Below are 14,782 nucleotides of genomic sequence, written 5' to 3' on the forward strand. Positions count from 1 at the left end.
ATGGTCATGGTTGTTTTTTTCTGTTCTGTTTATGTGGTATATTACACTGATTGATTTGTGTGTATTGAACCCCACCCTTCATCCATTCATCCATTCATTCTTGGAATGAATCCCACTTGACAATGCTATCTATATAATCTTTTTCATATGTTACTGAATTTGATTTGCTAGTATTTTGTTAAAAAGTTTTTTATCAACGTTCATCAACAATATTGGATTTTAGTTTTCTTTTCTTGTCCTATCTTTGTCTGCTTTTGTATCAGGGTATTGCTGGCCTCCTAGAATGAGTTAAGCTGTTTTCCATCCTCTTCAATTTTTAAGTGTTTAAGGAAAAAAAATATTAATTCTTCTTTAAATATTTGATAGAATTCAACAGTGAAGCCATCTTATCCTGGGCTTTTCTTTGTAGTAAGTGTTTGATTACTGATATAATCTCCTTATTAGTTTTATGTCTATTCAGCTTATCTCTTATTCATGAGCAGTTTTAGTAGATTGTGTATTTCTAGAAAATTGGCCATTTCATCTAAGTTATCCAATTTGGGGGGCATATAATTGTTCATAGTATTCTCTTATAATGCTTTTTATTTTGGTGAAAACAATGTATTGTCCGCACTTTATTTCTGATTTTATTAATTTGACTCTTCATTCCCTTTTTCTTAACTACTTCTAAGCTCTGCCAGTTGTGGTGATCTTTTCAAAGAGCGAACCAATACTTTTATTTTCTCTATTGTTTCTCTCTTCTCTGTTTTATTTATCTACATTCTGATCTTTATTATTTCTTCCTTCTGCTAGCTTTAGGTCCAGTTTGCTCTTCTTTTTCTAGTTTCATAGCAGTGTGCAATGAAGTTACTGGTTTTATTATTTACTTATTTAAATTTTTTTTGTGGAGCTTGAACTCACAACCCTGAGATCAAGACCTGAACTGAAATCAAGAGTCAGATGCTTAATCTGCTGAGCCACCCAAGCACCAGAGGTTGTTGATTTTAGACTATTCTTTTTAATGTATGCTTTTGCTACTATGAATTGCCCTCTTAGTGCTGCTCTCATTGTATCACATCAATTTTGTGTACTGTGTTTTCCTTTTCAATTGTCTGATATTTTCTAATTTCCTTTGTGACTTTTTTTCAAACTTTGCTACAAAGAACAAAACAGTATATACTTTAGGTTTTGTAGGGCCATATAATTTTTTTATTATGTTCAATTAGCCAACATAGAGTACATCATTAGTTTGTTGGTTTTTTTTTTTTTAAGATTTTATTTATTTATTTAACCGACAGAGATCACAAGTAGGCAGAGAGGCAGGCAGAGGGGGCCGGGAAGCAGGCTCCCTGCCGAGCAGAGAGCCAGATGCAGGACTCCCTCCCAGGACCCTGAGATCATGACCCAAGCTGAAGGCAGAGGCTTCAACCCATTGAGCCACCCAGGCGCCCCTACATCTTTAGGTTTTGATGTTGTGTTCATTGATTCATTAGTTGGCTATAATGCCCAGTACTCATCACCACATGTGCCTTCCTTAATGCCCATCACCCAGCTCCCAGAGTCCAGAGTTTCTTGTAATTTGTCTCCCTCTCTGATTTTATTCATATGTGGAACATAAGAAATAATACCGAAAACCACAGGGGAAGAGAGGGAAAACCGAATGGGAAAAAATCAGAGAGATAGACAATCCATTGTGATTTCTTCTTTGAAATATTGGTTAAGCCTTTGTTGTTTAGTCTGCAAATTTGCGTCCATCTTTTTTTCCATTGTTGATTTGTGCTTTCATTTCATTGTGATGAGAAATGATGCTTTGTATGATTTAAATCGTTTAAGATTTATTAAGATATGTTTTGTGACCTCACATGTAATTTGTCCTGGACTGTGTTCCATGTCGATTTAAGAAGAATGTGTATTCTACTATTGTTGGGTGGAATGTTCTATATAATCCAATTAAGTCTAGTGGTTTTACAGAGGTGTTCAGTCTCTATTTTTTTTTAATATTTTATTTATTTGACAGAGACACAGTGAGAGAGGGAACACAAGCAGGGGGAGTGGAGAGGGAAAAGTAGGCTTCCTGTGTGCAGGGAGCCTGATGCAGGGATTGATCCCAGGACCCTGGGATTATGACCTGAGCCAAAGGAGACACTTAATGACTGAGCCACCCAGGCACCCCCACAGTCTTTCTTTATTTGTCTTCTGTCCAGTTCTCTCCATTAATGAAACTGAGGTATTGAAGGTTTCAGCTCTAATTGTAGACTTGTTTATTTCTTCTTCCAGTTCTGTCAGTTTTTGTTTCAAATATTGTTGGCCTCTGTTTTTAGGTGTGTATATATCTATAATTTTTATATAATCTTGCTGAATTGAATTTTTTATTTGATGCTTTGTATATATTGCAAGTAATCATCATGTAAGTCTAGTTAATATCTGCTACTATACATAGCTACAAAATTCTTTTTTCTTGTGATGAAAACTTAAGATCTGCTCTCTTAGCAACTTTTAAATATGTAATACAGTATTATCAACTGTAATTGCCATGCTGTACATTACATCCACCACCTCTGGCAACCACCAATCTAGTCTTTGTATCTATGAGTTTAAGAGTTTTTGTTTTTGTTTTGGTGAATTGAATCTTTATCAACATAGAGTGTCCTTATCTCTCTCTTATAAACTTTTTTTTTAATATTTTATTTATTTATTTGACAGAGATCACAAGTAGGTAGAGAGGCAGGCATAGAGAGATTAGGAAGCAGGATCCCTGCTGAGCAGAGAGCCCGATGCGGGGCTCGATCCTAGGCCCCTGGGATTATGACCTGAGCTGAAGGCAGAGGCTTTAACCCCCTGAGCCACCCCAGCACCCCTCATAAACTTTTGAACATCTAATACATGAATGGGTATCCAAAATATATTTTAGGGGCACCTAGGTGGCTCAGTTGGTTGGGTGTCTGCCTTGGGCTTGGGTCATGATCCCTGGATCCTAGGATAGAGCCCCATGTCACGCTTGCTCAGCAGGGAGCCTGCTTCTCCCTCTCCTTCTGCCCCTCCCCTCACTTGTGATCTCTCACTCACTCTCCCTCTGTGTCAAATAAATAAATAAAATATTAATTTTTTAAAAACCACATATATATACATATATGTGTATATATGTATATGTGTATATCTATCTATCTATATATATATATTTTTTTTTTAAATCTCAAAGTAGGAATTCAAAGGGATAAATGCACCCTGATATCTATAGCAGAATTTTCTACAATAGCCAAATTATGGAAACAGACTAAGTGTCCATCAACTGATGAATGGATAAGGAAGATGTGTGTTTATAGCGTGGAATATTACTCAGGCATAAAAAAATGAAATCTTGCCATTTGCGATGACATAGGTGGAACTAGAGAGTATTATGCTAGGTGAAACAAGTCAGAGAAAGAAAAATACCATATGATTTCACTCATAAGTAGAATTTAAGAAAGAAAACAAGTGAGGAAAGGGAAAAAAAGAGAGAAAATGAGACAAACGAAGAAACAGACTCTTAACTATAGAAAACAAACTGGTGGTTACCAGACGGGAGGTGAGCAGGGGGATAGATTAAATAGGTGATGGTATTAAGGAGGGCTCTTGGTATGATAAGCAGCAGGAGCTTATTCCTGCTAGCTTACTTGTGATCTCTGTCTGTCAAATAAATAAATAAAATCTTTAAAAAATAGATAAATAAATAGACAGTTCCCCAGGGCGGATATGCACATGAGCAGTAAGCACATGAAAAGATAGTCAACCTATTAGCCATTAGAAAAATGCAAATCAAAATCCCAGTGAGATACTACTTCAAACTTTCTAAGAAGGCTCTAATCAAAATGACAGTAAAAACTATGAGAGAAGATGTAGAGAAATAGGAGCCATTATGCCCTTTTGGTAGAAAAGAAAATGGTACAGTCACTTTGACAGACAGTTTTGGAAGCAGTAACTCTGAAGGTTAAATATTGAGTTATCATTTGCTTCAGCAATCCCACTCCTAGATATATCTATGTCCATGACAAATGAGCATCTATGTCCACTTCAAAGCTCGTAGATGTTTTCATGGAAGCATTGGTCATAGTAGACAAAAGTGGAAGCAAACGGAATTTCCACATTTGTGGATACATGAAATACGGCATATCATACAATTTAGTATCATTTGTCAATGAAATGATATAGTGATATATACCACAATACAGATGAACCTTGAAAACATTTTGCTAAGTGAAAAAAGCTAGTCACAAATGACCACATGTTACATGATTTCTATGAATTGTTCAGACACAAAGTAGATTAGTGTTTGCCTAGGCAGTGGGGGTTAGTGAGATATAACATTCAGTGATCTGAAAGTTGGATTTAACCAGAGTTATGGTCAAATGCTACTTAAATATTCTTTATTTGCTGTGTTAATATTGATATAAAATTCATTGAAATGGTTCATCTTTTACACATCAAGTTGTTATGCATGGCCTATAAAAGATACTCAAGTTATCTAAGCATCAGTATTCTTGCTACAAGGAGCAACAGAAAATAAGCATCTTTCACAAGGAGCTAGCAGGTATCATTGACTGTCCATGTCCTGTGTAACAAGCCCATGGAATTTAGTCCCATTTGTGGACCCTGAAGTGGCTCATGGCCCAGCTTCAGCCCATCTCAGCCATGGTTCCTGCCCATCTAGCTCCTTGGGGAAGACACACTGTTCTGTGCACCTGAGGCACGCCCTCCAGTTTAGTTCAACTGCAGATCCTGAAATGGTCCTGTAACTTGGCCAGCCACTCCCAGTCATGGTCTGGGAACAATCATCTTGGGAGACATGCTATGCCCCAGAAGTGTGCCCATTGACTAAGATCTGTGCTTATATCTGGGATCAACCCCACAATCCAGTTTTTTAGCCCCTCATAGCTACAGTCTAGAAGCAGTCCTGCCTGCCCAGGGACTCAGAGGGAGACACGTCCATCCATGTTCTGTGGTCACGCCTGCCAACCTCAATCCGACTGTAGATCCTGAAACAGTCTGACTTCCACCCCTCTCAGTCACATTCTGGGGCCTATCCTTCTCACTCTTCTGAGAGTGGTGAGTAGCTGGTGAACTATTAGGAACACTCCCAGATACTCAGAGGGAGCCAGTGTAATACCAGGGACACTTCGTAATATGTGATGTCACCAGCTGCTACCAGTGTCACCTCTGTTTCATATCTGTGCAAACCGAGGCACATAGCTGGTGATGGACATCCCCAGTTGTGAAACCAGGTATTACACTGCTCATTTTAATTAAAAACTGATTATCTCTTATACTTAAAACAAATATTAATGAACTCTGTGTTAAATTGTTCTGTACCAACATCAGGTTTAAATGTGATATTAAGGCCTAGGATTTGTATTTGGCTTTATTTTTATTAGTTTCAAGCTAAAGCATCTTTAGTACCTAAAAATTGACCTTTCATTTTAGAAAAACAATCCTTGGTTAATTTGGCATCTTGGACTTATATGTTCTAGGTGCAATTTCATTTTCTGTTAAACACAGACAAGATGATGACTCTCAGGAAGATTCAGATCAAGATCGAGGTCGAGTACCCTCCTTTCAGAAATCATTATCGGAACTATTCCACCAGATTAATGAGGAAGACTCAGGTAAATTGATAATTAAGGAAAGTTTCATGATCACTTTTCAATCATTCACTTTTAAATGGATAAATATTTTACATTCATAATGCATGTACAAGTGAGGGTTGCATATATCTGTAAGAATTTTATTGTATTATTTCAGGATTAACTTTATGTATTTACTTTATGGATTTGTACAGTTTTAACATTAATAAATTATAATACTTCAGCTTGAAGGCTGTCTACTCTTTCATAAGTGAAAAACTTTACATATACTTGTTATTCAACAAAAAATTGCAGTATATTTCTGATAAAATGTTAATGATATGTAATTTTTTAAAAGATTTTATTTATTTATTTGAGTCAGAGACAGAGAGAGCATGAGAGGCATGGGGAGGGACAGAGGGAGAGGAAGAAGCAGTCTCTCTGTGGAGCAAGAAGCCGGATGTGGGACCCGATCCCAGGACCCTGGGATAATGACCTGAGCCAAAGGCAGACACTTAACTGACTGAGCCACCCAGGTGCCCTAATGAGTATATAATTTTAACAAGATAATGTGCTTTTCTTCAGCATAGTAGATGATAACATTCTTCCTCATATGCTGAAGAAAGTCAGTGCTATTTTTTTCCTTCCTATGTTTTAAAGCTTTATTTGAATGTTGTTAAACATATCTTTTTAGTAGAAATTCAAAGGAAATAGCAATAATGGAGAACTGGAAGGCACAGGGCAGATTTTCTGGAAAATGAGTGATTGAATTCTCTTATGTGTGAGTAGCAGGGACATCTTAAGAGGCCATTAGAGAACAGTGGGTCAACTGAAGCAAAGCTGTGGAGACAATGAGGTATATCAAAGAAGAAATCTTTATTGAATGATTTTGTGTTTAGTCAGGATTCTTCAGTAAAACAGACACTACCATAATATAATATAATATAAATTGAGAAAGAAAGAAAGATAGAGAGACAGATGTTGAAATTTTTTTAAAAAAGATTTTATTTATTTGACAGAGAGAGTCCATGTGCACGTGCATATGCAGGGAGAACAGCAGGCAGAGGGAGAGGGAGAAGCAGGCTCCCTGCTGAGCAGAGGGCCCATGTGGGCCTTGATCCCAGAATCCTGGGATCATGACCTGAGCCAAAGTCAGACACTTAACCAACTGAGCCACCCAGGTGTCCTGAGATGCTGAAATTTTTTTTTTAAATACCTGACATTATTGTGGGGACTGGCAAGTTGAAAATCTGTAGGTCAAGCAATCAGTGCAGAAAATTAGGTAAGAGCTGCTGTTGTGATCTTGGGCCTAAATTCCTGAAGCAGGGCAGGCAGGTTGTAAGCTCAGGCAGCTTCTCTTTAAGTCTTGAGTAAGAATTGATTCTTCTTCAGATAACATCAGTATTTAATCTTAGGGCCTCCAACTGATTGCAGGACGTGTACCCACATTATGCAGGCAATCTGCTTTACTCAGACTCCACTGTGGGGGGGTCCACTGTGGTCCAGCCAAGTTGACACATAAAATTAACCATCACAGAATACATGGATTAAGAGTGTTTATTTATACACTATTCAAAATGGTTTGGAAAGGGAACAGCAGTCGGGGCCAGCTAGGCAGTACACTGGGACAGCAAACTGGCTTTGAAGTGAAGAGAACAATGTATTTTTATGGTGGCATGGGGATAGAGATACCATTAAAGAAGGAAAATATTTCAGAGGCCAGAATTAGATGACTCTCTCTCTCTCTTCCTCTCTCTCTCTTTTTTTTTTTTAATATTTTATTTATTTATTTGACAGAGAGTCACAGCGAAAGAGGGAACACAAGCAGGGGGAGTGGGAGAGGGAGAAGCAGACTCCCCACAGAGCAGGGAGCCCGATGCGGGGCTCAATCCCAGGACCCTGGGATCATGACCTGAGCCAAAGGCAGATGCTTAACCAACTGAACCACCCAGACTCCCCTAGATGACTCTTTTAAGAGAGGAGTTGGAAAGAGAGGATTGATTCTAAAAATGAACAAAGTTTGTTTGTATCTTGGTGAATAGAAAAATATCAAGGTATTAATTTAGAAGTGTTGGGACTTTGTTAAAATGACATTTGTTAAGTAGACCCTTGGGGTGTCAGATGGTGTGTCAAGGTTCAACAAAAGACCACAAGGGAAAGTGAACTAGAGTTTATTACTCTAGTTTGAGGTCCTAAAGGATTACTTCACTCCTTGAGAGGCCACATGGACAAGTCAAGGCAAGGGTGCACAGGGGGAAGAAGGACCTGAGCATATGCCTTAATTACAGTTGTCAGGAAGAATGATTTGGGGTTCCTGGGCTGAGACCAGATAGGTTAATTCAAACCAAAAAGAATAGGGTTTTGGTAAGCATCAAGGGGGTCTCATCTAAGGGCTGCACAAGGGGAAGTCCTGGGAGGCAGAGGAGAGAGCTTATCACAAGAGTGTTTGGGGAGTCATACCAGAAATTCACACTGACTTGTGACTGTAAAGACTTGTTATCTAGTGTGTGCACTCAATAGAGGGGTTACTGTCAGTTCAAGGCCCATCAGTCCACTTGTCCACGCAAAACAGATGAGGAGACAGCAATACGATGGAGTAGTTTAGTTGTTGAACTATCAACAAGAAGAAATAAAAAGTCTGGGAGATTATAATACTTGACACAGTTTTGTGCTTGCTGATTTTGAGGTGACAGCAAGACATTTATGTAGCGATATCCAGTCATCAATTGAACATTTGAAGCTGAGGCCAGATGAAAAAGTAAAAGCAGGCTGTAAAGCTTTAGTGTTTCTTTAGTTGAAATGCAGGTGAGCTCAAAGAGTAGATGACTGTTGCAGATGGATTATGCTAAGTGAAAACCCCATCGAAATCTAAGGTAGACGAACCATGAAGGAAAGCCAGGTAAACGTCTGAAAGAAAATCAGAATATTAAGGTATCATGTTAATGGAATAAAAGGGAGTAGTGATACCTAATAAGAAAATGTGCATGATGTATTGACAGGTTTCAAGATAGATTAAAAGCTAGGAAAAATGCATCTAATAATATTACAAGTATCCCCAGTTCTTCAAAGTGGTTTTCTTATATCATACAGGATTAACCTTTCCATCTCCTATAAGAACATGGAACTTCTTCCTACTGACTGCTCAGCAGTGTATCTCTTTTCAGTTAGGGAAGTTTTAGTTAGGTAAAATGAATAAATTTTGGAGAACTAATTAATGTAGAACAACATGATTATAGTTAATAATACAGTAGGTTGTACTTGAGATTTCCTTAGAAGGTAGATCTTAAGTGTCTTCACCACCCCCACCAAAAATCCGTAATTAAGTGAGATGATGGATGTGTTAATTAGCTTAATTGTAGTGAGTATTTTATAATGCATACTGTAGCAAATCAAGTTGTACCTTAAATATATATAATTTTTAATAGTTGTACTTCAACAAAGCTGGGGGGAAAAAGAAATGAAAACAACTAAAGATTTTTTTAACCTTTTACAAATTGAAAAATTTGAAAAATATTAGTTAACACTCAGTTTTGATGAGGATTATATTGAAAGAGACAACCTTATGCATTATAATGGGAATTTGAGACCATTTCCTTAAATGCTTAATTTAATATGCTTAAAACTCTTTTCTTTTTAGATTTTATTTTTAAGTAATCTCTATGCCCAATGTCAGGTTCGAACTTATACCCTGAGATTGAGATTCACATGCTCTACCAACTGAGCCAGCCCAGCACCCCTAAAACTTTTAAGATTTTTTATCCCCTTTGATCCAATTATTTCATTCTAAGAAATTAGTTTGAATAAAATAATCAGAGATCTGCACTTATATTTTTCTATAAGAATGTTCCTTATGTGATCTATTTTTTTTGAATAATTGACACTTAAATATGTTAGCTTTATAATTTTATTTAAAATAGTTTTGAATATGTATTACTTGCACAAAAGTTTTTTTTTCCATTCTTATTGAAAAATAGTTGACATACATCACTGTGTAAGTTTAAGGTACACAACATGATGGTTTGCTTTACATATATTGTGAAAAGATTACCACAGTAAGTCCTGCTAGTTCTATCTTCTCATATAGATCCAGTAAAAAGAAAAGAAAGGGAAAAAAATTTCCTTATGATAAGAACTCTTAGGATTTACACTCTTAACAACTGTCCTATATATCATACAGCAGTGTTCGCTATAGTCATGATGTTGTAATTACATTATAGTCCTTATTTCTCTTATAACTGAAAGTTTGTATATTCTGACGACCTTTCTCCCTTTCTACCTCTCTCTCTTGTTCTACCTTTGATAACCACAAGTCTAATCTCTTTTCTGAGTTTTCTTAAAGACACCACACTTAAGTGAGGTCATACAGTGTTTTTCTTTCACTTTCTGATTTATTTCACTTTAGCATAATGCCTTCAAGGTATGTCCTTGTTGTAAATGATAGGATTTTCCTTTTGTTTTTGTTTTTGTTTTTGTTTTTGTTTTTTTAAATGGCTGAATAATAATCGATTCTATATATATATATATATTTCACAACTTCTTTATCCATTCATCCCATGATGAACACTTAGGTTGTTTCTGTTATCTTGCCTATTATAAATAATGCTCTGATAAACGTGGGGTGGATACATCTTTTCCAAGTAAATATTTTTATTTTCTTCAGATAAATACCCAAATGTGGGCATGGAAATTTTATTTTAAAATTTTGGAGGATTGTCCGTACTGTTTTCCATAGTGGTATAACTGTACCTAACAATAGTTCATCTGTCCAATGTGCAGCAAGCCAATTAAAAAAAAAAAAAAAAACCTGAGCTTTTGCACTGAAGAAAGATAGCTATTTACGGTGTGGCACCACCCCAGAGAACAGGGAAGTAATGTTCAAAATCCTGAATTTTTGATGACTTGCAAGTGAGTGTTTTAGTGCAGAAATCAAGGGTAAAGGGCTTGGAATTTTGGGTCCTTCTGATTGGTCAGGATTGGGTAAACTTAAAGACTGATTAACTGGTGCCAAGTCACCTGTTTCTTCAAGGTTGTGGTTGGGTGGTCATTTCATTCGCTGGTCTAGTTCTGCAAAACATTTTAACAATGTGTGTCAGTGATGAAATCTTTGTTAGCAAAAACTGAGGCTATACACCTTGTGACTATGATGTCAGCACAGGCTATTTAATTTCCTGTTCCCTTGGGCTAAATTTTCATTATCTTTTTTTTTTTTAACTTTATTTATTTATTTAAGTTTTCTCCATGCCTATCATGGGCCTCAAACTCACAACCCCAAGATCAAGAGTCGCATGCTCCTCCGACTGAGCTAGCCAGGCACCCCTACATTTTCCTTATCTTAAAGCATATTCTAAGTTCCTTCCCGGTGTTTTTCCCATGGTCTTTAACTATGAGCGACTTGCCTTTAATTACTTAATTACTTAATTCTGTTGGCGGTTTCAGTGGGTCCACTAATTTGTATTTGCTACCAACAGAGCACAAGGTTACCTTTTCTACATATCCCACCAGCACTTGCAGTTGTCTGTTCTTTAGATAGTAGCCATCCTAACGGTTGTGAGGCAATAGCTCATTGTGGTTTTTGATTTGCATTTTCCTAATGATTAGGGATAAAACTCAAGTTCTAATAGCAAATGTTGTCTGAAGGATAAAAATGTGTTTACACACACAAACACACACATGCATATGGATATACCAATTTTATATAATTTGTATACGCCAGTGTATTTATACCTTTGTGTCTTTATTGACATATCAAGCCTGGAGTTTTATATAAGAAAAATAATTATTTACTCTTAGTCATGAGGTAATGAATAAATTTCATCTTTAGGCTTTTCAGGAATTTCTAAAACTCACTATAGTGAATGTTACTGATTTTATAATCAGCAAAAAGTTTTAATGTGTTTAAGTCCTGTGGTTAAACAATGTTTAATAATTATTACTTTTGTTCTCGCTAATAAACCGTCTTTAATCTTATACTAACCAATAAACTCATACTGTTCATTTTTATCACTGCTGGAATTAAATCAGCTACATCACAACAGTGCCTTATGTGATCATCACAGCAATCACAAATATTAACTGTTATTGTTTCTGTGATAGCTAATTTTATGTGCCAACCTAGCTAGGTTATTGTGCCCAGATAATAGTAAAACATTTTTCTGGATGTTTCTGTGAAGGTGATTTCGGATGAGAATTATATTTAAATCTGTGGCCTTTGAATAAAGAAGATGGACCTCCATAGTGTGGGTAGGTCTCATCTAATCAGTTGAATATTTTAACAGAACCAAAACCGACCTCCCAGAACAAAAAAGAATTTTGTTCCCCAGAACAGAAAAGAATTCTACCCATGGACTACTTTTGGGTTTGCACTGCAATTCTTTCCTGGGTCTACAGCCTGGTGACCTAACCTGCAGATTTTGGATCTATCAAGTCAATTGCATGAGCCGTTTTCTTAAAATCAGTCTCTCTCAGCTTCTGTTTCTCTGTCTTTCTCTGTCTCTTTTTATGTATACACATATCCTATTGGTTCTCTTTCTCTGGAGAACCTTGACTAAGACAGTCTCTATTCCATAGATGAGCAGACTGTTTTATTTTTTCTTTGTGCCAACCCAGAACTGTAGGGCATTCAGTCTTTATAGTCACGAAGCCCTTTCTCTCCAGAATTATTTTCCCTGTGAGTTCACTGTGGATTAAAGCATAGGAAAAGCCAGTGGAATATACATGAGCAACCTAGAAGGGGAAACATTTTTCATTTTAACAACTTTGGTTTATTTTGAGATGTCACATTTAAACATCATAAAAGCATTTAAAGCACTGTCATAGAATTGAAGGAGCAGCCAATACAAAAGTGAACACAGGTTTCCTCAGTAGCCAAACATCCACATAAAGCTGGTAACTTATTCTCTGTGCATTAATGGTTCCAAGGTAATTAGTTGGTGTCTATAAAATAAATAAGCACAGAAGGCAATTCAAAATACGGAGGTAAAATCACCCTTAAGAACTTCTCACAAGTACTTGGAAGAATTCACATGGGCCTTGTCTGTCTCCCTCTCATTAGCTAATTGTTCTGAATGTCTGGATTGTTCTTAGATCCACTAATTTGATAAATACTTCTTAATAGCTAAAGTATTAGAGTAGAGTGGCATACAATACAATATAATATAATATGGTATGAAGTAGTGCATTGCAGTACAATAAGATACAATGTTCCCGGTAGGGGGGAATAATTAAAAAAAACACAAAAGGTCAGTTACCATGTGGGATACTTGGGTGGCTCAATCAGTTAAACATTCCATTCTTGACTTCGGTTCAGGTCATGATCTCAGGGTCCTGGGATTGAGCACCGTGTGGTGCTCTGGTGGGTTGTGGGGCTTGCTTTGACCCTCATTTTCCCTTCCCTCTGCCCTTCCCCGCCACCGCCCCCCCCCCGCCCCCCAGAAAAAGTATACCTCTTGCATACTTGGGAGAGACCCAGGAAGAATGAGTAACTCCTTGGAATGGCCCAAGCCCTTACCTTAAAATACAGTCTCCAGTTAAAGACAAAAAAGATGTTGGGGGATGGAGAACCAATAATGCAAAGTTAACAGGAAAGCACAGTAAACAAGAGTAACATTGTTTTGCAGATTTAGGTCACTGTCTTCTCCACTGATGCCAGTTTCTAGAGATTGAGTCTTCCCAGTTTCTTAGTACAGAGAGGAGACACCCTTACAAATGCAGATTTCCTTTAGAAATGTAAATGTCTCTTATAAAAGAGTAACTTTTACTCAGTTTTCAGAGCTTCTGTATCCACTTTTTAAAAAAATAATCTGTTTAAGGGGTGCCTGGGTGGCTTAGTGTGTTAAGCCTTTGCCCTTGGCTCAAGTCATGGTCTCAGAGTCCTGGGATAGAACTTCCCAGCAGGTTCTCTGCTCAGCAGGGAGCCTGCTTCCCCCCCCCCTAGGTGCCTCTCTGCCTACTTGTGATCTCTCTCTGTCAAATAAATAAATAAAATATTTAAAAAATAATAATAAGCTCAAAAAGTCCTTATGCCAAAGACATATTTTGGGGTGGCAAATTCTACTCCCCTTCACCATGAAATACAGTTCCATACAACACAATATAGTGCAATGCACAACACTCTTGTTCAGAAGCGAGAATTCCACTGGTCTGGGCCCCTTCTTTCAGATGAGGAAACTGAGGCCCAAAGGGTAATGATTCACCTAAGTAAGTTAGGCAAACAGAGCAGTACCCGGAATCTTTAAAACATGCCAATACTGATTTCAATATGCATATGAATAACTGAAATTGGAGGACATCTTAAACCATATACTAACTCAACACTGGAGAATAAAGAGTATCAAAGTAGAAGCTGAACAGATCACGTTAAACAAATGACAAACTTGAGATTGAGTAAAAAAAATATATATATATCTAGAACCGTGATGTAAACATTACTTTCTCACCATGTAGTTCATTTCCAATCCAGCTTCCTTTAGGCTGAATTGCTAGCATCCTTTTTCACACTTCAAGAAAAGAAAAAATCTCATCAACTATTCCTGATTTTGTCCTTAGACTAGAATCTTAGAGTGCTGGAAATGTACCATTGTGATCTATAATATAATACTTAGATAGTTCTGATGAAGTTTGAGAATATAGGTGAGGTTCAGTGGGGTAGAGTCCAGAGCCAACAACCAAGAAAGAATTGTTGAGATGTCTTTGGTGCAAAATGGTGTTTTATTAAAGCACAGGGACCGGACCGTGGGCAGAAAGAGCTGCTGCCCCTGGGGTTGTGAGGGGTGGTCCATTATATACTTGCAAGTTGGGAGGGGGTCAGGAATAGCCTAAGTCTCTAAGGAATTTTGGAAGCAAAGTTTCAGGGACCTTGAGGGGCTAGCTGTTGTTGGGAAAAGGTCATTTATTACCGTCTAATAAAACCTTAGTCATGAGACCCTTCGGATGTTTATCAGTGGGCCATATGCTTGGGAATGATTGCCAGCACATATCTTGGAGAGTTTAGAGATAAAGGAAATTTCCAAATGAATTTTTATATGTTAAAGTAGACTACAGGATCCTGGTTGGGGGTGGGGGGGCAGTCAGGCTAGGATTCCCTTTTGCCCATAGCAAAATATTAAGGTGGAGGCAGTGGAGTCCCTAGAGGAATGTCACTCTGCCTGTTTCAAGGACTTGTCAGTGAGCCCTAGGTAGAAAGGAAATTTAGTAACTATTCTTCTGCC

The 14,782-nt window shown here is 37.4% G+C and overlaps 1 protein-coding gene across 1 annotated transcript in view; it reads left to right on the forward strand.

Annotated features, from left to right (window-relative positions):
- CFAP47 (cilia and flagella associated protein 47) overlaps nucleotides 1–14,782 on the forward strand; it is a 529,980-nt gene that overhangs the window by 354,844 nt on the left and 160,354 nt on the right. The window contains exon 51 of the mRNA XM_045089444.1: nucleotides 5,484–5,618. Within this exon, the coding sequence (XP_044945379.1) occupies nucleotides 5,484–5,618 (135 nt within the window). The remainder of the gene's footprint in view (nucleotides 1–5,483; nucleotides 5,619–14,782) is intronic.

This window comes from Mustela putorius, unplaced genomic scaffold (genome assembly GCF_011764305.1).
Source record: "Mustela putorius furo isolate JIRA1106 unplaced genomic scaffold, ASM1176430v1.1 tig00003836_pilon_pilon_pilon, whole genome shotgun sequence".
NCBI lineage: Eukaryota > Metazoa > Chordata > Mammalia > Carnivora > Mustelidae > Mustela > Mustela putorius.